Genomic DNA, 26,999 nt, shown 5'->3' on the forward strand with positions numbered 1-26,999 from the left:
CCTATAATGAATTATTAGAGAAAATGGTGACTTGTTGACCGGGGAGACTTTGGTAAAATTGTTACATCTTGGTCCAAAAAGTGTTAAAATAATTAAAGTAAGAATAAATTTAAATGAGGAATAAATTGAAATAAACATTAAAACAAAAGGATTTGAATTAATTAAGGTTTTTGAGAAATTAAAATATTATTTAATATTAAGAAGGGGCAAAAATGTCATTTTAAGTTTGGGAAGGAATTTAGAAATTTTGATTGGACCATTGTGTAGAGCACATCGAAACGAGTCCGTAGACACATAGTGGACTCGAATTGGGATTGTAACGAAGAAATGACAATTAAAAGAAGTTCAGTGGCATAACCGTAAATAATTCGAAGTTCAGTTTTTTTAAAACCCAGATTTTCTGCAGTTTGGGAGCTCGACCAGCTGACTTCCAAAGGTGATATCTCTCAACTCCGACCACCAATTAAAGGAAGACTGGTCCCGTTAGAACCACCATACTTCCCTTTTCCAGTCACACCCATCTCAGCCTCGATCCGCCATCGTGGTGTCCGGAAACCGCCACGAAACAGGGCGGTTTGGACAGTTTTTGACTGAATTTCGTGGAGCTCGTTCGGACACCTACGGCCACCATTTTCTTCGAATTTGGTATGTTTTTCTATCCTTTCAATGTGTTCTAGTTGATGGTTGGGTAGGATTTAATCAATTTCTAGTGTAGGCAACTCGATTTGTAACCCAAAATTTGGCAGGATTTGGGGATGAGATTCCGGCCACTTCCCATCATTTTTCGAGGTAGGTCCAAAAACAAAAGTGGTTCCAAATAGGGTGTTATACCTAGGATAGGAGTTTGGGCTAGCGGTTTGGAGTACACCCTGCTAAGAGAGAGGTTTGGAGTACACAGGTCCGCCACTGGCCACAATGTCAGATTCAGAGAGAGGTTGACCAACAGCAGCCAAAACGTCAGCAATTTCTTTAATACTGTGAAGATAAGTCGTCATGGAAGAGTCACCTTTCGTAATCGATTGCAAACGAGACCTCAGTTGATGGATATTGGTGCGAGAGACACCAGCAAATCGCTTTTCCAAAAGAAGCCACATATCACGTGAGGATTCCACACCGACGGTGTGGGTGAGAAGATCTTCGGAGAGAGTCAAAATGAGCCAAATCATGACACTCTGATCACGATCATACCAGAGATCAAATGCAGGATTAACAACAGAGAGACCAGCTGAAGTCGAAATAGTCTGAGGTGGAGGAGGCTCCGATCCAGTGATAAGCCCCAAAAGCTTGTATTTGCGCAGCACCAAAAGGAAAAGATTCTTTCATAGAAGATAATTGCCAGCCTTTGAGTTTAATCAGAACCATTCCAGCAATATTTTGCACCATAATTGAAGAAACAGTGATCGATGAAGAGGAATCCGACATCGGAATGTGAGACGAGGGAGGATCCGAGATCGGAATGTGAGAGGAGGGAAGATCCAAAATCGAAATGTGAGAAGAGGGAGGATTTGTGGTGGAGAGTGAAGGACGAAGATCAAAAGCTGCCATGACAAAAGAGCTTAGGGCAGAGAAAGGAGTGTTTGGACAGCGAGAAAAGGCAATAAACGACGAGAAAGGGAACCAAAGGGAGAAGTCGTGAGACGTTAGGCTCGTGATACCATGTAGATTAACTGAATATTCTCATTCACTTAATGTAATTATGATTACAATGCTTATATAACATACAAGTAAACGTTATAGGAGTGACAGCTGTACAAGATCTGTTGCAACAGATTTAACAAAAGATAGAGTTAGTTCTAACTAATCACATGAGCTTGACTCAAGTCTTTGACTGAGATGAGTGGCTAGGATTGTTTTCAGTAGTAGCTCTATCAGAAACATCAAGCCCAACCACATCACCATGGCATTGTCTCCTTTCACCTTTGGACTGGCCATAGAGGAAAATTCCATAAACCACAACCACATGATGATGATCAATGAAGGCAACGAATCTGCGGAGTCATTTCTTCATTGTCTTTCTCCTCATCAACAAGTTGATCAGTTTGAGTTCACACTGTCTTCGCCTATGTGCGGCGGCGGCGACTCCAAGGTGGTTAAGAAGCTTAACCACAATGCCAGTGAGCGCGAACGTCGCAAAAAGATCAACACTTTATATTCCACTCTTCGTTCCTTGTTTCCAGCACCAGATCAAATGGTATGTACACACACTGATCAATTATTTATTGCAAATTGTTGTAGTGTTTTAATCTTAGTTCTTATAGAGTTGTCAACTTTGCGTACACAAAATACATGTATTAGAATATGAGTATCCAATCCAAATTCCAGGTCCCAAGATAGGCCAGGCTTTAATTCCCGAACGTGGAATTCACTCTTAACATGTAGTGCAGAAAAAAAACTAAGCAATCCAACCGCAATTTCACGGGCCGTGAAATACATACCGGAGCTGCAATAGCACGTGAAAGGACTGATTCAGAAAAAGGAAGAACTGTTATCAAGACTTCGTAGGTTGCAGCAGCAAGGAGATCCAATTTACAATGAGAAGCAAAGCAGAAGTGCAGCTTTTAGCTCGTTATCTGCTTCTGCATTTGCAGTGAGTTGGCTCAATGACAGAGAAGTAGTGCTTCAGATTTCTTCATATGTGGTCCAGAAGAGTCCATTATCACAAATCCTGGTTGATTTGGAAGAGCAGTGGCGGACCTGTGCAGGAGCAAGGAGGTGCAGTGCACCTCCGGTCGCCAAAAAACTCCATTACAGATGTTGGAGTTGCACCTCTGCTTCAGACCAATGACGCACACCACATGTTCGATGAAATGTGCAAACCACTCTCCGCTGCTGCTGATGCGCGCTGCACGTGAGTTTTTTTTTTTTTTTTTTTAACGAAGCCTGGCCAAAACGACGTCGTTTGGGTCCAGGGTTTTTAAATTAAAATAAAAAGAAAAAAAGGGAAACTGATGCTGTAATTCGTGGGCTTTTTGTGGGCTTTTAGAATTCCTTAATTAATTGGGTTTTAATTGGGAGTTCTCTTTATTCAATTGGGTTTTGGGAATTCCTTAATTAAGTAGGATTGAGATTTCTCTTTACGAAAAACCAATTTAACATCACCCAATTTCATCAAAGTGTGTGTGCATCACAAGATTGCTGTGTTTTTTTCCTTCTTGAGTACACCAATCCAAAGTAAGTCGAATGCATTTTTTTTTTCTTGAGCAAACGCCAATTTTGTTTATTCTTTTTTTAATAATTTTTTTTTCTTATTTAGCTCTCTCTGTATTAGTAAGATAAGTAGCAAACTCGAGGAGAAAGAGGTTACGTGACACGTTATTCCAGGTATAATTAATTTTAATTTGTTTATTTTTGATAATTTGATAGTGATTTATTTATTTAATTGATAAATTATAGTCAATTAGTCATAGTAATAAATATAAAATCCTTATTTTATTTTTATTGTACAGTTATGGAACGGTACTTTCAGAGAAAGAGTTTAAATCCTCCTTCAAATAATCCGTCTAGTTCCAACCCTCCTTCAAATAATCCGGCTAGTTCCAACCTTTCCTCAAATAATCCGGCTAGTTCAAATAATCCATCTACTTCACATCCTCCCTTGAATAATTTGAGTAGTCCAAAACGATCGGAGGTCACTGAGTTTGATGAAATATTGGCTAATCTTCCTACAGACCCTAGACTTAGACCTCCAATGACTTATTATGATCCCAATTTTCAAGAACAAATCCGAAGAGCCTATCTGCAAAGGGGTCCTTGTCAGCCTAAAAGCCAAAATGACATGCCTCAAACACTTATGGGGGAGAGTAATCGACGTTTTCTTGTGAAATGGTTTGATTCGTTTGTTTGGTTGGAGTATAGTAAAGAAAAAGATGCTGCATTTTGTATTCATTGTTATCTTTTTAAATGCTACTTTGATAAACAAGGAAAGGCTGGAAGCGATGTCTTCACTGAGAAAGGGTTTAAAAATTGGAGGAAGGGACCTGAGAATTTTAGGGACCATGTTGGACAAGTTGGAAGTCTTCACAATAAAGCTACACAACATTGTACAGATTTAATGAATCAGAAGCAACACGTTGAAACCATTGTGATCAAGCAGACAGACCAAGCTCGTAGTAATTATCGCATTCTATTAACTGCCGCACTTGATTGCACTAGATATTTATTGCGACAAGGTCTTCCTTTTCGTGGTCATGTTGAAAGCGAAACATCTAGCAATAAGGATAATTATGTGGAGCTTTTGCAATTTCTTGCCGATCATGATGAGAAAGTTTCGTGCCGTTGCGTTTGAGAACGCTCCAAGGAATCTCAAGCATAGTGCTCCTAAAATTCAAAAAGAACTTGTCAATTCTTGTGCCGCTAAAACCATTGATGCAATTATCAGTGATATGGACGATGCATTCTTTTCTATATTGGTACATGAATCACGTGATATTTCAATAAGAGAGCAAATGGCGGTGGTGTTACGTTATATGAACAAAAAAGGGCAAGTAATTGAAAGGTTTATGCGTGTCTAATATGTCTCTGATACGACTAGTAGCATATTGAAAGAGGCAATTGAGCAGTTGATTTCTTCAACAAATTTGAGCATGTCTAGGCTACGAGGACAGGGGTATGATGGCGCTAGTAATATGAGAGGTGAGCTCAATAGTCTTAAAACACAAATTTTGAGAGAATATCTACAAGCATATTATGTCCATTGTTTTGCACATCAACTACAACTAGCTCTTGTAGCCGTGCAAAGGGAAATGAAAACATTGCTACTTTCTTCACAATGGCTAGTAGTGTCGTTAATATTATTGGAGCATCGTGTAAGCGTCGTGATGCACTTAGAGAGCAACAACAAAAAGATATTATGAAAGCTCTTGAAATTGATGATCTTGAAACGGGGCGAGGGTTAAATCAAGAAACTACTCTCAAACGTCCTTGTGATACACGTTGGAACTCACATTATGATACTTTACTTAGTGTTAATACTATTTTTCATCCTGTGGTGAAGGTGCTTGAATGGATTGTTGATGATGTCAACCAAGATAATTTAGGTGAAGCAAATAGGTTGTTGAAAGAAATACAAACTTTTGACTTTGTGTTTCACCTATATTTGATGAGATTTATATTGGGAATCACAAATAATTTGTCAAAGGCATTACAAAAGAAAGATCAAGATATTGTGAATGCGATGATGTTGGTCCAAAGATGTAAGCAAAAGCTACAATCCGTAAGGGATGATGACTTTGATGATTTGCTTTGCGAAGTATCAATATTTTGTGGCAACAATGATAGTGACGTTCCTAACATAGATGATTTATTTGTACCACAAGGGAGATCAAGACGTAAAGCTCAGAAAATCACAAACCGCCATTATTATCGCGTGGACCTCTTACTATCATTGATAAGCAACTAGTGGAATTGAATAATCGCTTCACTGAGGTAAATGCTGAATTGCTTCCTTGTACGGCATGTTTGAGTCCGGCTTATAATTTTGCAGCTTTTGACAAACAAAAAATACTTCGTTTTACTAAATTTTACCCTCAAGAATTTAATGACCTAGACCTCATGAAGCTTGAAGATCAACTTGGGCTTTATATTGTTGATATGCAGAGCAGCACAGAGTTTTCATCATTGAACAGAATTACTGATTTGGCCGAAAAATTGGTGAATATATGAAGGAGTAAACTATGTGTATTTATTTCTTATATTGGCTTTAGTTTTATCCGTTGCAACTGCTTCAGTTGAGAGAGCTTTTTCAGCTATGAATATTGTGAAAACACCATTGCGTAACAAAATGGAGAATCAATGGTTGAGTGATAGCTTGTTGTTTACATTGAGAAAGATGTTTTTTCTTGTATTAGTAATGCAAATATAATGCGACGTTTTCATGATATGAAACCTCGTCGGCAACAATTGTAGGTTAATTGATAAGGATGTTTGGTTGTTTTCCTTTCTTTCTTGCCCTTTTTTTTTTTTTTTTTTGTTGAGCTCTTATCTTTTAAAAATTGCACCTCCGTTGAAAAATTCATGGGTCCGCCAGTGATTGTGGCCCACATTCTTGGAGGCTTTCTTGAGGAGTATGATCCTCTTGTTACGTCTATTGAGGCTCTCCTTGAACCTGTTACTTCAGATGAACTTCATGGCCTACTTCTTAGTCGTGAAGCTGTGATTCTTAAGCGGCAAGCTCGTACATATTCTCAGGCCCCCTTTCATGCCTATGCAGCTACTGCTGGTAATGACAAATCGTTCAAGCCTTGGCAATCTCATGGTCGTGGTCGTGGACACCATCAATTTTCCGCTAGTTCCCCTTCCACCAACACCTTTGTTGCTCGACCTTACAACTTTGGACGAGGCATTTTACCAACACCTAATCACAGTTCTTCTTTCGGCTCCTTCTTCCCATATTCCTCTGTTGATCGCCCTTTGGTGTGCCAAATTTGTGACAAGAAAGGTCATTCTGCTCTCACGTGCCGCCAACACCTAAATCTCTCTTATAATGCTACTCAGATTCCTGCCCAATTTACTATTCCTACTGCTCATTTTGCTCAGTCCACTATGCCTCAATCTACTACCTCAAGTCCCTCTGGCATTGTTTGGCTTGCTAACTCTCGAGCCTCAAGCCATGTTACTTCTGATCTTGGCCATCTTTCCAATCATTCCCCTGAGTCTTTGCGTATTGGTGATGGAAAATCTTTGCAAATTCATCATGTTGGATCTGCTATCATGCATACTCCTCATGCTTCCTTTAATCTGCAAAATGTGTTGCATGTTCCTAATGTTGCCCATAACTTTCTCTATGTCTTTCAATTTGTGCGTGACAATCATTGCTCACTGACTCTTGATGAATATGGTTTCTCCATCAAGGACAACATTTCACAGCGGATGCTATGTCAGGGCCCTGTTGAGAATGGTCTCTATCCTATCTACTGTTCCTCCTCAATCAAAGCTTCCTTTACTCTTCCATCTGCTACACCTACTGCTTACTTCGTGTGCAAGGCCTCTTTTTCTACTTGGCACAAAAGGTTGGGACATCCACCTCAGTCGATGCTTCAGACTATTGTAAATAGGAATAACTTGCAAGTTACTAGTCTTGCTACTGCTTCTATGCCATGTTCTGCTTGTGTTCTTGGCCAAGCAACTAGATTACCTTTTCTGTCTTAAGGGTCTGTGTCTAGTAAGCCTTTGGGGCTCATTTTCTCTGATGTTTGGGGTCCAAGTCCCGTTGAGTCTTCCTCAGGTTACAAATACTATGTATTGTTCGTTGATGATTTCACCAAATATAGTTGGCTTTATCCTCTTCACGCAAAATCCGATGTTTGTTCTACTTTTCAAATCTTCAAATCTGAAGTTGAGAATGTTTTGAATGCTTGAATTACAACACTTCGAAGTGATTCCGGTGGAGAATATCTTAGCAAACAGTTTCAAGAATTTCTTAATACTCATGGCATTGTTCATCAATTGAGTTGCCCTCACACTCCTCAGCAAAATGGAATTGCTGAGAGGAAACACAGGCATATTGTGGAAACTGCTCGCACTTTTCTCTGTGATTCTGGTCTACCACATAAGTATTGGGTTGATGCTTTTCAAACTACCTTGTATCTGATTAATAGGCTGCCCATTTCGGCTTCTGTATTATCTCCATGGGAACAGTTGTTTCACAAATCACCAAATTATCAAGCTCTCCTCGCTATAATTTGGTAGGCTAGCGCTGCAAATGGGTGTATCGGGTCAAGTGCAAACCTAATGGTTCAGTCAACAGATTTAACATTTAAGGCACACCTTGTGGCCAAGGGTTTCCATCAGCAAGAAGGGTTGGACTATCATGAGACTTTTAGTCCTATCGCCAAACCAGTTACAATTCGATTATTGCTTAGTTTGGCAGTTCAATATGGCTAGTTTTTACATCAACTAGATGTCAGTAATGCATTTCTACATAGCTACCTTCACGAGGATGTTTATATGGAGCAACCTCCAGGCTTCACCGATCCGTTGAAACCTCACTTTGTCTGCAAGTTGAATCGCTCTTTATATGGTTTAAAATAGGAGACTCGTGCCTGGTATGATGAGTTGTTTTAGGCTTTGATCAGTTTAGGCTTTCAGTCTTCTCAGGCTGAAACCTCTTTGTTTATTAAAGCTGGACCTGATCTTGTGTTTGGCTCTTCTCCTTCTGCCTGCCAGCAAGTTATTCAACATCTCAGCTCTCAATTTCCTGTTAAAGACCTTGGTCCTCTACACTACTTTCTTGGTCTCCAGGTTACTCGAACAGATCGTGGTCTCTTTTTGAATCAAACCAAGTATGCTTATGATCTTCTTCACAAGACTGACTTCTTGGGGGCCAAAGCTATTACAAGATATTGTTGTATTAGGAAATAATATTGTAATATATTTACTTTCCTGTATTGTTCTAGGTCAAATCCCACCTAAAGTGGATCACAGCTTCTAAGCCTTAGAAATAGGAATTGTAATGTATATATAACCAGGTCTGTAGACTTTTATCAATACAACGAAAATATTCAGCCAATCCCTTATTTCTTGAGATGGTATCAGAGCATCCTGGTACGTGATTTTTTTTCCCAAACCATAGCACCCCTCCATCATGACGGGTGAAGAGCAGACATCACCAAAAACCAATTCCAAACATTCAAGCACCAGCGACACCAATCCCAGTATGGATTCATCACATCCATACTTTGTTTTTCATTCAGATCACCCCGACCTCATGCTCGTTCCCATAAAATTGAACGGCACCAATTATCCATCTTGGAGCAAATCCATGATTCATGCTCTCACAGCCAAGAACAAAATTGGCTTTGTCAATGGATCCATTAAGCCTCCTTCAAAAACTGAACAGCCGACAAAATATGCTCTCTGGAATCAATGCAACAGTATGATTTTATCATGGTTAGCTCACTCGGTGGAGCCTGATCTAGCCAAGTCAGTCGTTCATGCCAAGACTGCCCATCAAGTGTGGCAAGATTTCCAAGACCAATTCTCACAAAAGAATGCACCAACAATATATTAGATACAGAAGTCCATTGCCTCTCTCTCACAAGGCACCATGCCAGTCTCCGAATATTACACAAAACTCAAAGATCTTTGGGATGAATTGGAGACATATCAAACCTTGCTTATCTGTAACCAGATGAAGGCACATAATGAACAAAAAGAAGAAGATCGGATGATGCAGTTTCTTATGGGCCTTAATGACACCTACAACGGTGCTCGTAGCAACATCCTCATGATGACGCCATTGCCAAATGTTCGTCAAGCCTACTCACTCGTCATTCAAGATGAAACACAGCGCCAAATGGCCTCGGGTTCCACAGAAAATTTTTCCATTGCTGCTGCGATACAGAACCACTCTCACAATTTCTCAAATCATTCCAAACATTGTGCTCACTGTGACAGGAACGGCCATACAATTGAAGAATGTCGGACGTTAAAGTTTTATTGCCCATATTGTGATAAGAATGGCCACACTGAGGATCGATGCAAATTCAAAAATGGGACATGGGTTTCCAACAGTACAGGACCCCAGAACAATCGGCACCACCAAGGACATAGAGGAAATCTACAGAAACAGAAACCAGGAAGCAACCGTAGTCAGCGAGGATCCTTTCATGCTGTCAACGCAGCAGACGCAACCCAAGTTAGGGCTCAGCAGCAATCCACAGTGGCACCATTGTCTCATCCGCCAACCTCTCAACAGAACCCTCTCCATGGGCTTTCTGCAAACCAGCTTCAACAACTAGCCCATGTTGTCTCTCTGATAAATTCAAATAATGCTTCTGGTAATAGCCATGCTTATGCTAATGCCACAGGTCTGTCTCAATTTCCCATTGCCTCGATTAATTCTGTATTCACCAAACCTTAGATTTTGGACAGCGGAGCTACTGATCACATCACGTCCGACCCCACACTTTTTACACAAACAAAGTCTTCACAAATACCAATTGTCAATTTACCCACTGGGTCTTCTGTCCAAATCACTTCCACTGGGACAGTCCCGTTCAATTCAGATATCACTTTAGATAATGTCTTATGTGTTCTCTCTTTTCGCTTAAATCTTATGTCTGCTAGCAAGATTACTACCTCTCTAAATTGTTGTGTCCTTCTATTTCCCACTTTCTGTGTCTTGCAGGACTTGGCTACGGGGAAGATGATTGGCTCGGGTAAGCAGCATGGTGGTCTCTATTACATGTCTCCATTGCAGAAAACACCTGTCACTTATCAAGTTTCTCATCCCTCCCATTTGTGGCACATGCGCCTTGGACACCCGTCACCTTCGCGTCTTAAATTACTGTCTTCATTCTTGCCTTTTAGTCCTCTCTCTTTTGATGACAGTTGTAGTGTTTGTCCCATGGGCAAGCAAACTAGACTTCCGTTTCCTTTAAGTTCAATAAAAACTCATGCTCCTTTTGAGTTGTTACATTGTGATATTTGGGGTTCACACAGAGTTCCCACACATTCAGGGGCCCATTTCTTTCTTACCATTGTAGATGATTTTACTCGATGCACATGGCTCTTTTTGATGACACATAAATCTGAAACACAAAATATTCTCAAATCTTTTGTTACCTTTGCTCATACTCAATTTCATGCCACCGTTAAGGCTATTCGGGTAGACAATGGTTCTGAATTTTTGTCCATGAGAGATTTTTTCCAAACTCAAGGCATCGAATATCAACGCACTTGTGTTTACACTCCACAACAAAATGGAGTCGTTGAACGCAAGCATCGCCATATTCTCATTGTAGCTCGCGCATTGCGTTTCCAATCCCACTTGCCTCTATCTTTCTGGGGTGAATGTGTCTTGACCGCTGTCTATCTCATTAACCGCCTACCCTCCCCACTATTATCCACCAAATCCCCTTTTGAACTACTCTACAATCACCCACCATCATTTGATCACATGAGAGTTTTTGGTTGCCTCTGTTATGCCACAATTGTCCACCCTACTCATAAATTTGACCCTCGCGCTCAACGTTGCATCTTTGTTGGATACCCCACTAGTCAGAAAGGTTACAAACTTTACAATTTAGAGACTAAGAAATTTCTCGTTAGTCGTGATGTCAAGTTTTGTGAACACACTTTTCCTTTTTCTCACATTTCCACCCCCACAGCTTCCACTTTTGTGCCGCTCCACCTTTCACACGCTGGCCTTGATCACATTGATCACTGGACCCAACACACCCAACATGCTGAGCCTGGCCCCCCACTCGAGCCATCCCAACTGAGTCTCACCCAGCCATCCACACCTGACACCCCTCCAATCACGTCATCCCATGGACCCGCGCCTGACGAGCCCTCCCATCTTGACAGCCTAATCCGACCTGTGTCTCCCCAGCCCCCCTCACACGTCCCAACATACCTGTCCCCCCTTCCAGCCGATCCTCCTTCATCTCTTTCACCCACTTTCGAATCATCTCTCATGCATAACCATCCCCCCAACCCCATTCCTTCTATTCCCCTTCCACGCCAGTCCCTTCGTCCTAAGCAACCCCCTGTTTGGCATAAAGATTACCACCTGTCCAACCGAGCCGGTCACTCAACCTCAGCGCTTTGTTCTGCATCAGGTACTCGACATCCACTTTCTCACTTTCTTTCCTACTCCCGTTTGTCTTTTGCACATTCTGCTTTTCTTGCTAACATCTCAAGTCACACCGAACCTACATCATATGCTCAAGCTATCCTTGATCCCAATTGGCAACAGGCCATGACTGTAGAATTAGAGGCTTTGCAGCACAATCATACTTGGAGTTTGGTTCCTCTTCCCCTTGGTCATAAACCGATCGGCTGCAAATGGGTTTACAAAATCAAATACAGGTCCGATGGCACCATTGAGCGCTACAAAGCTCACCTTGTTGCTAAAGGATACACTCAGGTTGAGGGAATTGACTACCAAGAAACCTTTTCTCCTACCGCCAAACTCACCACCCTCCGCTGTCTACTCACTATTGCTGATGCCCGCCACTGGTTCATCCATCAACTGGACGTTTAAAATGCCTTTCTTCATGGTGATTTGAATGAAGTGGTTTACATGGAACCTCCTCCTGGTCTTCGCCGACAGGGGGAGAACACTGTATGTCGGCTCAACAAGTCCCTTTACGCACTTAAACAAGCTTCCAGAAACTGGTTCTCCACCTTTTCAGACACCATTCAGAAAGCTGGTTATCAACAATCAAAGGCTGATTACTCTCTTTTTACCAAAGCTCAAGGCACTTCATTTACTGCTGTACTTATCTATGTTGACGACATACTTCTCACAGGCAATGATCTTCAGGAAATGGAACATCTCAAAACATTCCTTCTGAAACGCTTCCGCATCAAAGATCTCGGAGATTTGAAATATTTTTTGGGCATTGAATTCTCCCGCTCTAAGAAAGGTATTTTTATGTCTCAGAGAAAATATGCACTAGATATTTTGCAAGATTCAGGACTTCTGGGGGCACGCCCATACAACTTTCCAATGGAACAGAATTTGAAACTAACTCCCACAGATGGAGCACTGTTGCATGATCCAACTAAGTACAGAAGACTAGTTGGTAGACTGATTTATCTCACTGTCACAAGGCCTGACATAGCCTATTCCATTCGAACATTGAGTGAATTTATGCATCAACCACGAAAACCTCATTGGGATACTGCCTTACGGATCCTCAAATATGTCAAGGGTACTCCTGGTCAAGGTTTGTTATTTCCTGCCTCTAACAATCTTGCCTTGAAAGCTTTTTGTGATTAAGATTGGGGAGGTTGTCGTGCCACAAGGAGGTCAGTTACAGGATATTGTGTTTTTCTTGGAAATGCCCTCATCTCATGGAAATCCAAGAAACAAACTAATGTTTCTAGATCATCAGCTGAAGCAGAATATCGAGCCATGGCTAATACTTGTTTGGAGCTGACTTGGTTGCGCTACATATTACAGGGTTTAAAGGTCCTACAGACAGTTCCTGTGCCATTATTTTGTGATAATCAGGCAGCTTTGTATAATGCAGCAAATCCTGTTTTTCATGAACATACAAAGCACAGTGAAATAGATTGTCACATAGTTCGAGAAAAATTGCAAGCCAGAATGATTAGTCCTTCATATGTACCTACACGCTTCCAGCTGGCAGATGTGTTTACAAAGGCCTTGGGAAAGGATCAATTTGTGACACTACGAGACAAGTTGGGTCTTCATGATATTCACTCTCCAACTTGAGGGGGAGTATTACGAGATATTGTTGTATTAGGAAATAATATTGTAATATATTTACTTTCTTGTATTGTTCTAGGTGAAATCCCACCTAAAGTGGATCACGGCTTCTAAGCCTTAGAAATAGGAATTGTAATGTATATATAACCAGGTCTGTAGACTTTTATCAATACAACGAAAATATTCAGCCAATCCCTTATTTCTTGAGAAAAGCCTGCGCCACTCCTCTTGGATCCTTTAAATTGGACAATTCTAGTCCCCTCTTAGCCGATCCTACCTTTTATCAGTCCACTGTTGGTGCTTTGCAGTACCTTACATGAACCTGGCCTGACTTGGCTTTTACTGTCAATCAAGTCTGCCAGTTTATGCATCAGCCTCGTGAGTCTCATTTGGGCGTTGTTAAGCATATTCTCCGATATTTGAAAGGTACTTTGGAGCATGGTCTTTGGTTTCAGCAAGGTTCCACTCATCTTCACGCCTACTCTGACGCTGATTGGGCTGGTTGTCCCATTGATCGCCGGTCCACAAGTGGCTACTGTGTGTTTTTCGGTTCCAATCTCATTTCTTGGTCTGCTAAGAAGCAACCCACTGTTGCTCGCAGTTCTACTGAAGCAGAGTATCGTGGTATTGCTCTCGCTGCTGCTGAGTTAGTCTATATCTCCAAGCTTTTCAGAGATATTGGTCTATACCTTGCTAACCCACCAACTTTGTTATGTGACAATCAGTCTGCTATGGCCTTGGCTTCAAACCTGGTCTTTCATGCAAGGACGAAGCACATTGAGGTCGGTTACCATTTTATTCGAGAGTTAGTTCTTCTTGGTTATGTTCGTTTAAAATTTGTGAGCTCCTCATATCAGCTGGCTGACATCTTCACTAAGTATCTCTCTACTGCTCGATTTCAGTTTCTTTGTTCCAAGCTCTCAGTTTGCACTGCACCCTTCACCTTGAGGGGGGCTGATAGAGCTACTACTGAAAACAATCCTAGCCACTCATCTCAGTCAAAGACTTGAGTCAAGCTCATGTGATTAGTTAGAACCAACTCTATCTTTTGTTAAATCTGTTGCAACAGATCTTGTACAGCTGTCACTCCTATAACGTTTACTTGTATGTAATATAAGCATTGTAATCATAATTACATTAAGTGAATGAGAATATTTAGTTAATCTACAGTTTCTACATGGAAATACGCATCTTGACATGAATATTTATAGATAGGCATAAATACACAGGTTCCCAGCTAAAGATTTGTTTATTAAATAAAAGCTGGGATGAATAAACTAATTCCTCCAATATAAATACTCATCACAGGTTTACTTGTAAGGACATGACGAATGGGTTTGTTCATTTAGGTGAATTATAAATACTATATTCAGACCCCAAAAAAAAAAAAAAAAAAAAATTACCTATCGTCATTATGCATAAGCCCATCATCATTATGCATAAGCCTATTGATCAAATTACTCACTTCCATTTCATTCTCATTCTCAGTATATATACATTTTCTATGGGAGAATGGAAAACCCTAAACACTCCATGAAGAAACTCCAAGTAAAAAAGTCTTAGTCGCCGCCCCTTTGAGGGTTGGCGGCCTCCTTCCCTACCTCCTCTCCTTTCCTTTCATCCATTCTTTTCTCCTTTCTTCCATCGTCTCTCAGGATTGTTAATTTATTTTGTGATGTGAAAGCAATCGCCATAATATAGTCACTGTATTTTAATAATGGGGAAGAAATTTTAAATTTGAGACATATTTCAGTATTGGAAAGGGTATTTTAAATTGAGAGGAGAACAATATTAACAAAGTATACATGTCTCCAAATCATTGAATCGTTGCTCAAATATACTAATAGAAAGTATAGAATGTATGAAAGTATAGGAGAATAGATGCAGAGAGAATCAGATATTTTAAAACCTTTTAAATGTCAACAAACAAATTTTCTCATGAGTGTTGAATACACTCAAGGAACGTAATTCGTAATTTGAATAGCCTCAGGAAGACTTGGAATCTCACTGAAATCTGTTGTAATCTCTCAAGACACCTATGAAGAAATTTGAGTAATGTGTGAACAAGTTTGTGTTCTTGCACAAGCTTTGATCCCTCTTTATACACGGCATATCGATCGTACCACTTTCCTATTTCAATTTGAGTGAGTGAGTCAAATCCTATTTCAATTTCCTGTTTTGAACTCCTTGCGGGACTAGGATTGCATTGGGCCACTTTCCTGTTTAAGAACACTTTCCCTATCTATCTATTTAAAAAATAAAGTCACAAACTAGGCTGCCATAAATTCAATACCAAACAAGAAGACGAAACAAGAACTCATGGCAACGTTTGAAAGCTCATCATGTTACTGATATTCCTTCTCTGAACACGTATCTTAAGAAAATTAATGATCATTTTGTCTAATCAGCTATGTTCAAACTTCAAATCACAATGGCCCTTGCGTTCGTCACCAAAACTGTGCTCATGTTTGCAAGACTGAAGGTTTCAGCAGCGGCCATTGCCGAGGGCTTCTTCTACTTCGAAGATGTATTTGCACAAAGTAATGTTAATTGGTTCACGGTACTGGAATTGTATATTGCTCAGAATCATTTGAATGGTACTATTCCACTCTATTTGCAACGTGCAAAACATGATAGTCCTTTCTCTGAGAAGCACCAAGTTATCAGGAGAATTTCCTTAAGTATGAAATTTGACTATAGATGTTGCATACAACAATCTCTCAGGTAAACAATTAAGTTTTGGTTCTTCTATTTTCATCGCAAATAGTCCTTGAGATTTGTGGAATTATCACATTTCGTCTTTAATATATTTTTGTGTGACATTAATGATCCTTAAGGATACTCTGTATTGGATACATATGTATAGAAGTTGAGTATAATAAGTGGTGCAAGACTAAACACATGTACACATACTAAGACTTATATATAGACTATTGACCATTCAAAATGAAACCCAAAAAAGAAAGAAAAAAGAAACCACAAATAACTTATCCGCTCGCTAATGGATGCTATGGAGACCCTCAAAGTCTCTGCTGCATATGTATTAATTCTCAAACCTACCGGTCACCAAAGACTTATATTTGAATATCCAAGATTTTCACATCTAAAAGAGTATATAGCCGATGGATGTAAGTCGTGGTCCAGGGAAGGAGCCACTGGATGAGAGTAGACTTTGGCCACAATGGTCGTAATTGATGCGGAAAAAAAACAAAAAATTGTGAGACTCTTGATTAATATATAGGCCAATTAGTCTAGGAGCGTATGAGCTTTTATATGCTTAAATTCGTCACGTTATATATGGAGACTAGACTAAAAAACTCCTATCTCACGTTGTTTGAAAATTAGGGTAGGACAACATTTGATGTAAACACCATTTGGGATTTGGCATTTGATTTATTTTTTCTACTACATGTTTCACTTACCATTAAAAAATGAAATAAAAAACATTGACGTTTGAAAATGCTCAAATCCTAGTTGACAATGAAGGTGTAAATGAGCCGAGTCAAACCAAGTACCAAGTTGCTCCATCTCTGCTCGGATGATATTATTGAAGCTCAAACTCGGCTCAAACTCAAATAAAGCTCGTACAGATGTGGTCAAGCTTGGTTCAAATGATTGTATCAAGCTCGAGCTCAGCGCCGCTCAAGTTTTTATTTGGCTCGGCTCAACTCATATTTTGAACGAGGATGAATTTAAGTTTGGTTAAGTTCCTTTATTGTGTCAATCCGAACCAATCGAACTCGAACTATATCAAGCCCGGTAGTTCAAAATGAATATAACCAATATTATGTGATAGTCAACAAATAAAGATCAGAAAGTAAAATAATAAAAAATGGAAGTTTCCTTCCCAAGACATGAACAGGTAAAATAGGATTTGAATCATAGTCGACTAGCTGATTTAATATAATTGAAACTTCCTTTTGTTTTGCATTTGATTTAGTATAAATTAGTTTTGATTTAGGGAAATTCTATATCAACCCCATTATTTGCTCTTTGCACCCCATAATCTCTTTACATCTCACTGAATTTTAATAAAATTTCGAATTATAACCCATTTTTCTTTCTAAATTGCCCCCAAGAACCCCATTCCCTAACTTACTGTGTAAATCTCATCCCATATCATACACCACCCATTGAAAACCCCCCTTTCCGTTCAGATACACCCCATCTGATATCAAACCCCACCTCATCCCATATCAAGCCTCATCCCTCCCCCTTTTCTCGAAAATTCCCTCCTCTTGCAAACACACCCCAGCATATTTACAACAAGCCCCACCGCACACCCCATCCCCTTTGCAACATAGCCAACACCTCACCCCGTCGCAAACCACCATCGCCTCAGCCATCGCAAACATCCATCACGAATCTGTCAAGTTTTCACAAATCTTTCGAAGAGCAAAGGTTTGATTTCAATTTTGATTTCTATATTTATGTTTCTAAGTGTTGATTATGCCTAGGTTTAATTTCACTTTTAAAAAGCCAAAGTCTGATTTTAATTATGGATTTAACTTTGTGGGTGTATGGTTCAAACCTGATTTTACGAATCTGAATTTTTGTTTTGGTGGATTACCACCGAAATGGTTACATTGCTTCAGTGGTAGTCCACCAAATTTGAACCTGAAATTAATTTTACTTTTGGTGGGTTACTACCGAAATCGTTACCTTATTTCGATGGTAGTCCACTGAATTTGTTTCCATTTTTCAAAAGATGCCCACCGAATGTATTTCGATTTTTCAGTGGTACTCCATCGAATATGTTTTCTTTTTTCAATGATAGTCCACCAAATTTGTTTCGATTTTTCAGTGATCATCTACCGAATACGTCACCGAGTATGTACTTAATATTGTTTGTTTTTAGATATGAAGAGGACTCGCAGAGGTACTACTGAGGCATCATCTTCTCGACCTAATAGACAACGTCCCACAGGCTCAACAAGAAGACAGAGAGCAGCTCCCCAAGATCACTTTAAGCATACTACAGAGGTTGAAGATGTAGCTCCTACTCATGATAGTACATACCTTAAATTTTTTTGAATTAGACAATATGGAACTAGACGCAACCATGTTTCTTTTTTTTTTTTGGCACTACAGTGGTACTTTTCTTCGGTTTTAGTTTTAGTGAGGCAGTGAGGCTTTGCTTTGGTTTATTTTTAGGTAGAGCAGTGGAGGCCTCAGCAATCTCCTATGCCACTCAATATAATTGTGTTCGGATAACTTAGTAAGCAATTGTTGCATTTTGGTTCTCTCATCAAATTCTTTGGTTCTATTTCGGATCCTAGCATTGTATATTGTCTTCATAGTTGAAACATTCATTGCATCTCTATCCTTTTTAATAACTCATTTTATTAACTCATGAGGAGACATGCTTCACAGAAGTTGTTCCAATGGGTGTCTAGTATAACATATCCAAATTTCAGCCCAATTAATGATAGCTAGAGTCCTTAGCCTGTCAAACACTGAACCATGCTCTAGGAGGATTTTAATATGTAGCTGCCAGCTGTTGAGCCTTGTGCTCTGCACCTCCCTTGAGCCATGTGCCTCACTTCAGCATTATTTGACTTTGGACCTGACATGTTGAGCAAATTAGGGAGGCATTTCAGCTATGGAAGTCAAAAAGGAGCAAAACATGGCATGCTTAATTATGGGGATCTTGTCTGCACAAATCAAGGACCATTTTTCAGGAATTCTGGTAGGTTACACATGGGAGACAAATCAGTATGGGAAGTCAAAAAGATGAACAAAAGTCAAGCTTTCCATAAAGAAACCAAGAAATGTCCACCAAAGCATTTATTGGGCAGCTGGAAAAGTTGGCATTTATTGGGCAGCTTAGGCAATTGGGAGCAGCTAAGAGAGGTGTGTTTCACCAGCCAAAGGGGAGCACGAAATTGCACTCTATAAATAGAGAGTTGCACACTCATTCAGGAGGGAAGGCAGACACACACATTCATTTCATCCATTACTCTCACACACACATTCAGATTCACCATAAAGAGAGAAGGGAGCTTGGAGCTGTCCTGGGAACTTCCTTGCTGCCATCATCTAGTTCTTCTCCTCTCTTTATCCTATCTATGTATTTCTTATTTTCTGTATTCATAGTTATGTCTAACTAATCCATTTAGTTAGGGCTTAGGATGAAGCCCTAGTCATGAATATTCAATGTTATGGATGATTTTATAGTTAATTGATTTCCTTGCTTTTATTATCAAGTTGTTAATCTCCAGTTTATTAGGTGCTTGATGTATGTTTCTTGGAGTAGCTAACTAGGATTTTATGCATCTAGCACAGGTTGGGAAGGGGTTTAGATTCACCAATTCTACTCTCCTTTCACAAGCAACATATGAATGGCCTAAGAATCATTCAAGGGGTTAATAACCATAGGTTGACTAGGACAGATACCATGTTCTAGGACTTGTGTGATTATCATATTCTCAAGGAGCTTAATGACTCTTGTATGCTTTATTCTTAGTAGATACCATGCTTAGGTTGCATATTAGAGATCACGTGTTGTGTAGATACCATGCATAATCACATGCCTTAGGAGAATCATGCATCCTGCACCTAGATACCATAGGCTTGTATGCGATAATCTATTGTTGATGAAGCTTGAGTCAATTTCTATGCATTCATAACTTGGATAGGAAGACTAGTGGTGGATTCCAAGGCTCTAACACCTCTCAATCATTGTTTCACAACTTGTTCATTGCTGCTAGTGTTTACTTTCGAGCACTTTCGTTTCACTTTCTTGTTTTCATTTCAACAACAAAACCCCCCATTTCGAGTGCGTGTGTGGTGCTAGGATTCTGTCCTAGACCTTGAGTAATTAGCAAGAGGCATTGTTGAATTCGACCTTGCCTTTAGCTAGTTAGTCAGTTTCTTTGTTCTATGTTTTTCTAGCATTCTAAGTAATTTAACTTGGAACCAAGTTACCATTCTCCGTGGGATCGACCTCGTATTTACATAAGCTATACTATAAATGGTTCGTGCACTTGCGAGAATTAAAGTTGCTGTTTTTAATAACTCATTTTAGTTGTTAAGAATAGGCTCAACAAGTTTTTGGCGCCGTTGCCGGGGAACCGGTAATGATGGTGCTATAGTTAGATTACTTTGATTGTTTTGTTTTTGTTTGTTTCATTTGTTTCTTTTCGTTGGTTTTTCTTTTAGTATTCAGTTTTTGTATTTTGTTGTTATCTCCATTGAAAGCACTGAATTGACTTCCTTGGTGTGTGCATGTCCGAATCTGACCAGGAGCAAAGTTCACCTGAGCCACTTTCACCAAGAACCGCTGCTGTGCGTGCTGGTTTGAGGAGGAATTATAGTTCTTCAAGCGTTGAATCTAAAAGTTACGAATCTGAAGGTTCAAGCAACATGGCAGAGATTCCGAACAACAACAATGATGAAGGAGGTGGTACGCTTGTTGTCCAACCAAGAAAACCCCTGCGTGAGTTTTCCATTCCCAAAGTCACCAATCAACCTTCGTGCATCGTCTATCCTCAACTCACAGTTGACAGGTTTGAGCTTAAAAGTGGTATGATTCATCTTCTTCCAACTTATTATGGTAATACCACTGAGGATCCTTACATGCATATTAAGCAATTCTTTGAAATATGTGCTACGATCAAAATTCAAAACCTTGATGATGAGCAGATTAAGATGAGGCCATTCCCATTCAGTTTAAAAGATAAAGCTAAGTCTTGGTTATACTCTTTGCCTAATGCTTCAATTCATACTTGGGAAGAGCTTTCTAATAAGTTTTTGCAGAAATTTTTTCCGGCTCAAAAGACTAACAAGATTAGAAAGGAAATTCTTGGTTTCACACAAAAGGAAGGAGAAGCTTTTCATGAATGTTGGGAGAGGTACAAGGAGATGATAAGTTCTTGCCCACACCACAACATAGAGAGTTGGATGTAAATGCAATCTTTCTATGAAGGTTTGCTTGATTCCGAAAGGATGATGGTAGATGCAACAAGTGGAGAAGGACTGATGAACAAAACAGCAGATGAGGCTTTTACTCTCTTTGAATCCTTGAGTGCTAACTCTCAACAATGGAGCCACAATAAAGGAAGAGGAGCTCCTATGAAAGCTGTGGTCTCTGAGGTAAGTACTAATAATGAGATTGCTGCAAAACTTGATGTAATGTGTTCTTTGCTCCAACAGGCAGTGACTGGCCCTCGAGGAAACAAAGTGGAAGTTCAAGACCAATCTTTTGCAGAGCACATGCTAGAACAAGCAAATGCCCTTCAAGCAAGGAATCCTAATAATGATCCTTACTCAAACACGTACAATCCGGGGTGGAGAAATCATCCTAATTTCAGGTGGAGCAATAATTCGAATGTGCAACAATCTCAAGGACCTCCCCCAGGATTCCAAATACAACAAAGGCAATTCCAACAAGCTCCCCAACAAGTGCAAGAACAAAGGGGTGATCAAATGGGAGAATTGCAAGACATGTTCAAGAAGTTCATGGGGCAACAAATGCAAACCAATCAGAATCTTCAAAATGCAGTGAACAAACTAGAAGTGCAAGTTGGGTAGATTGCATCCTCCATGAGCCATAGAGCATCCGGAACTTTTCCGAGCCAAACAGAGGTGAATCCAAGGCATCATGAGCAAGTTAAAGTAGTGCACATCTTGAGAAGTGGTAAACAAGTTGATAATAAGGTTGGAGATGCCAATGAAGAGCAAGAAGATGGAGAAAACGTGGAGATCATTCAGCCACCACAGGGGCAGCCCACAGCTTCCAACAAACAGTCCCTCAATCTTTCTGGAAAGAGCAAAAGCCCTGTAGTATCATCTAACGCTAATCAAGTTCCAATTTCATCTAATGCTTTTAGGCCTATTGCACCCTTTCCCAGCAGGTTATCAAAGTCAAAGAAAGATCAAGGCTTGGATGAGATAATGGAAACATTCAAGAAGGTTTTCAACATCCCATTGCTCAATGCTATTGCTCAGATTCCAAAGTATGCAAAATTTTTGAAGGATCTATGCCCTAACAAGAGGAGATTCAATGAGCATGAACAAGTTGCATTGAGTGAAGAGGTAAGTGCAGTTTTACAAAGAAAGCTACCTCCAAAGCTAAAGGATCCAGGTTCGTTTTCTATACCTTGCATTGTTGGTGATTTCAAGATTCCAAAAGCTTTGCTTGATCTCGGTGCATCCATTAACCTTATGCCATATCATGTTTATGAGAAACTTAACCTTGGTGAGTTGCAAGCCACAACTGTGAGCATTCAATTGGCAGATAGAACTATTCGGTACCCCAAGGGCATTCTAGAAGACGTTTTGGTGAATGTAGAAGGTTTAATCTTGCCAGCTGATTTCTTAGTCTTGGAGATGGAAGAAGCACCAATTCCTGACAATGAATTGCCCCTTATCTTTGGCCGACCCTTCATGGCTACTGCTAAGACCAAGATTGATGTAGAGCAAGGCACTCTCACCATGACCGTTAATGGAGAAACTGTTGCCTTCAAAGTGTTTGATGCCCTGAAGCCAAATGTTGTACAAGATTGTTTTCAAATTGAAGTATTTGGTAATCCAGGGAAAGAGAGATTTGATGGCCTTCCTTTTTCAGTAGAATCATGCTTGCTGAAAAGAGGAGACAAGGAGGAGCAGGGGGCAGCCCACATGTTCAATGCTCCAATTCCTACACACAAGAAGGGGCTGCCCAAACTTGGAGATGTGAATATTCCAATCATTCCTACAATTCATTGTGATTCTATTCATAAACAAAAAAGGAAAAGAAAAGTAGCAAGGAAGCAATGGAAAAGGAGAACAAGCTTGGTGAACTGTCTTGCATTGCATGAGGTGTCGATTGAGCCCAAACCCCCCCATTCACTATAGAAAGTTTGGACGTCCAGCTGAAGACGTGAAACTTAGCGCTTCTTGGGCGGCAACCCAAGGTGACGAGGAGAAGATAGAACATGCGAGGAAGCCTGCTTGCATCCTAATCGCTTCAAAGGGGAGTTTTTCTGAACTCTAACATTTGGTTATGTCTTTCCCTTATCTTCTTTCCTTTCATTAATGAGGCATTGCTTTTTCTTACACTCTAAACATTGAGGACAATGTTTCATTTAAGTTTGGGGGGAATGATTTAGTTATGTTGTTTCAAATTGTCAAATTTTAAAAATTTTGAGTGTGTCTACTGTCTAAAAACGCAGGGTTTTGTGTGTTGTTTCGTTATCCTTCCAAACACCTATGATAAAGACTTGGATTTAATACTAATATGGTTTTTCAGAAATTGATAGTCATTGTTTAAGGTCTGTGTGTGATTCCAAGTTAACTTTGTCCTGCATGCCATGCTTGCACTTATTGAGCACTTTGCCAAGTTAGTCCAACGTCTTGCTACTTAGAGACGTTATGCAATTCTACTTATCTCATGATCTTGGTTTCATACTCTAGAACTTATTTGAATATTTCTTGAGACATTTTGTTGCCATACAATGATTAGGAAGTGATTTAGGCCATGTTTGAACCGTTTGAGCCTTTCTAACCATCTCTCTACATGTATTCATCCCTAGTCATCCCATTTGAGCCTACGTTAAGCCTTTCTTTGTGTAAACAAATACTACCATAATGAGCCTCTGTTTTCTTATCCTTACTTATTGCATGAGCAATTAAAGCTATCTTCAAAAGAGAGTCATAAAGAATGCAAGGTTTATAGAGCAAAAGTGAATAATTGGTGCCGTAACCCAAGTGTTGAAAAGAAATAAGTTTGGGGGTGTTGGTAACTAATCAAAAGAGGTAATGAAGTGTGACCAATGTAGTCACGGCCCTAGGGTGTTATAAGGAGAACATCATGGTGATTTAGAGTAAAGAGCCACAAAATTAGGCCAAATAAACACATTTCAAGGTGCTGAAATTATGTTGAAAATCTGCTCATGTATGTGTTCCTTGCTTGTTACAAAGTTCAGTACTCTCTTATGCTCTTACCTGTGCTTTAAGTGTGCTCAAAATATTGTATATCTCATATCCCTTCTTTCATTCAACCACTACCCTAAACCTCATTACTACCCTTGTAAAGTCCTTTTGATCCTTGGTGTTGCATGGTATTACTGTGGAGAGCAGATTGGATAATGAGCTTATGGGGTTCGGAATTCTTGATTTTGCTCTAAGTGTGTGCGCATGTGCTTATTTGAGTTGCAGGTGTTGTTCGGATTTGGCATTCACACACTACACTTAAGGGTGTCAATGCTAGCTTTGCTTTCTCGTGAATCATGTGTGGAACTTAGATTGTGATTGTTGTGTTTCTTTGGAACCATATACACTGATGATTCTTTGAGGATATTGTTTGGAAGGCTAGTTTCTTATTTCCTGTTTCCTAAGTTGTAGTTTTATTTTGTTTTCCTCGAGGACTAGCAAAATCTAAGTTTGGGGGTATTTGATAAGGTCATAATTTCACGCATTTGCATGCCTTCTTTGCTTAGTAATTTTGTTTAGTTTCTCTTTATTTTGAGTCTCTTACCTATGTTTGTGTGTTTTGTAGGTTAGGACAGCAAAGGGGATCACATTTGATGCAATTCATGCATGTTAAGGGTTGATTGGCACAAGAGGAATATGAGCTTAATGACAGAACCAATTTGGGCCACACTCCTTGTCAGTCCAAATTCGTGGGTCATCTTGCAGGCCTCATTTCAGCAACCTACACTGCTTGGATGAGGAGACAGGCTTCACAGAAGTTGTTCCAATGGGTGTCTAGTATAACATATCCAAATTTCAGCCCAATTAATGAGAGCTAGAGTCCTTAGCCTGTCAAACACTGAACCATGCTCTAGGAGGATTTTAATATGTAGCTGCCAGCTATTGAACCTTGTGCTCCGCACCTCCCTTGAGCCATGTGCCTCACTTCAGCATTATTTGACTTTGGACCTGACATGTTGAGCAAATTAGGGAGGCATTTCAGCTATGGAAGTCAAAAAGGAGCAAAACATGGCATGCTTAATTATGGGATCTTGTCTGCACAAATCAAGGACCATTTTTCAGGAATTCTGGTAGGCTACACATGGGAGACAAATCAGTATGGGAAGTCAAAAAGATGAACAAAAGTCAAGCTTTCCATAAAGAAACCAAGAAAAGTCCACCAAAGCATTTATTGGGCAGCTGGAAAAGTTGGCATTTATTGGGCAGCTTAGGCAATTTGGAGCAGCTAAGAGAGGTGTGTTTCACCAGCCAAAGGGGAGCACGAAATTGCACTCTATAAATAGAGATTTGCACACTCATTCAGGAGGGAGGGCAGACACACACATTCATTTCATCCATTACTCTCACACACACATTCAGATTCACCATAAAGAGAGAAGGGAGCTTGGAGCTGTCCTGGGAACTTCCTTGCTGCCATCATCTAGTTCTTCTCCTCTCTTTATCCTATCTATGTATTTCTTATTTTCTGTATTCATAGTTATGTCTAACTAATCCATTTAGTTAGGGCTTAGGATGAAGCCCTAGTCATGAATATTCAATGTTATGGATGATTTTATAGTTAATTGATTTCCTTGCTTTTATTATCAAGTTGTTAATCTCCAGTTTATTAGGTGCTTGATGTATGTTTCTTGGAGTAGCTAACTAGGATTTTATGCATCTAGCACAGGTTGGGAAGGGGTTTAGATTCACCAATTCTACTCTCCTTTCACAAGCAACATATGAATGGCCTAAGAATCATTCAAGGGGTTAATAACCATAGGTTGACTAGGACAGATACCATGTTCTAGGACTTGTGTGATTATCATATTCTCAAGGAGCTTAATGACTCTTGTATGCTTTATTCTTAGTAGATACCATGCTTAGGTTGCATATTAGAGATCACGTGTTGTGTAGATACCATGCATAATCACATGCCTTAGGAGAATCATGCATCCTGCACCTAGATACCATAGGCTTGTATGCGATAATCTATTGTTGATGAAGCTTGAGTCAATTTCTATGCATTCATAACTTGGATAGGAAAACTAGTGGTGGATTCCAAGGCTCTAACACCTCTCAATCATTGTTTCACAACTTGTTCATTGCTGCTAGTGTTTACTTTCGAGCACTTTCATTTCACTTTCTTGTTTTCATTTCAACAACAAAATCCCCTATTTCGAGTGCGTGTGTGGTGCTAGGATTCTGTCCTAGACCTTGAGTAATTAGCAAGAGGCAGTGTTCAATTTGACCTTGCCTTTAGCTAGTTAGTCAGTTTCTTTCTATGTTTTTCTAGCATTCTAAGTAATTTAACTTGGAACCAAGTTACCATTCTCCGTGGGATCGACCTCGTATTTACATAAGCTATACTATAAATGGTTCGTGCACTTGCGAGAATTAAAGTTGCTGTTTTTAATAACTCATTTTAGTTGAGTTTTTAACAACTTGTTAAAGTTGCTGAAATGCCTCCCTAGCTGAAATGCAAAATCAAGAATTCCGACCCCATAAGCTCATTATCCAATCTGCTCTCCACAGTAATACCATGCAACACCAATGATCAAAAGGACTTTACAAGGGTAGTAATGAGGTTTAGGGTAGTGGTTGAATGAAAGAAGGGATATGAGATATACAATATTTTGAGCACACTTAAAGCACAGGTAAGAGCATAAGAGAGTACTGAACTTTGTAACAAGCAAGGAACACATACATGAGCAGATTTTCAACATAATTTCAGCACCTTGAAATGTGTTTATTTGGCCTAATTTTGTGGCTCTTTACCCTAAATCACCATGATGTTCTGTTTATAACACCCTAGGGCCGTGACTACATTGGTCACACTTCATTACCTCTTTTGATTAGTTACCAACACCCCCAAACTTATTTCTTTTCAACACTTGGGTTACGGCACCAATTATTCACTTTTGCTCTA

General features: G+C 39.8%; 5 protein-coding genes and 1 pseudogene across 5 annotated transcripts; all 6 read left to right on the top strand.

The window, feature by feature from the left end:
- LOC18769923 lies at nt 432–2,888 on the top strand (annotated as a pseudogene).
- LOC109950364 (zinc finger MYM-type protein 1-like) lies at nt 3,449–4,285 on the top strand. The gene has a single exon (XM_020568932.1). The coding sequence runs from the start codon at nt 3,449–3,451 to the stop codon at nt 4,283–4,285; it is 837 nt and encodes a 278-aa protein (XP_020424521.1).
- LOC109950365 lies at nt 4,769–5,398 on the top strand. The gene has a single exon (XM_020568933.1). It carries the CDS (start codon nt 4,769–4,771, stop codon nt 5,396–5,398), a length of 630 nt encoding a protein of 209 aa, XP_020424522.1.
- LOC109950366 lies at nt 9,044–11,986 on the top strand. Its single transcript, XM_020568934.1, has 3 exons — nt 9,044–9,806; nt 10,127–10,157; nt 10,441–11,986. Exons 1-3 carry the CDS (start codon nt 9,044–9,046, stop codon nt 11,984–11,986), a joined length of 2,340 nt encoding a protein of 779 aa, XP_020424523.1.
- Nucleotides 12,026–13,186, top strand: LOC109950367 (uncharacterized mitochondrial protein AtMg00810-like). Its single transcript, XM_020568935.1, has 2 exons — nt 12,026–12,674; nt 12,729–13,186. The coding sequence occupies exons 1-2, from the start codon at nt 12,026–12,028 to the stop codon at nt 13,184–13,186; spliced, it is 1,107 nt and encodes a 368-aa protein (XP_020424524.1).
- On the top strand, nt 20,408–21,712 carry LOC109950368. Its single transcript, XM_020568936.1, has 3 exons — nt 20,408–21,033; nt 21,127–21,274; nt 21,335–21,712. Exons 1-3 carry the CDS (start codon nt 20,408–20,410, stop codon nt 21,710–21,712), a joined length of 1,152 nt encoding a protein of 383 aa, XP_020424525.1.

The sequence above is a fragment of the Prunus persica genome, chromosome G7 (assembly GCF_000346465.2).
Source record: "Prunus persica cultivar Lovell chromosome G7, Prunus_persica_NCBIv2, whole genome shotgun sequence".
NCBI lineage: Eukaryota > Viridiplantae > Streptophyta > Magnoliopsida > Rosales > Rosaceae > Prunus > Prunus persica.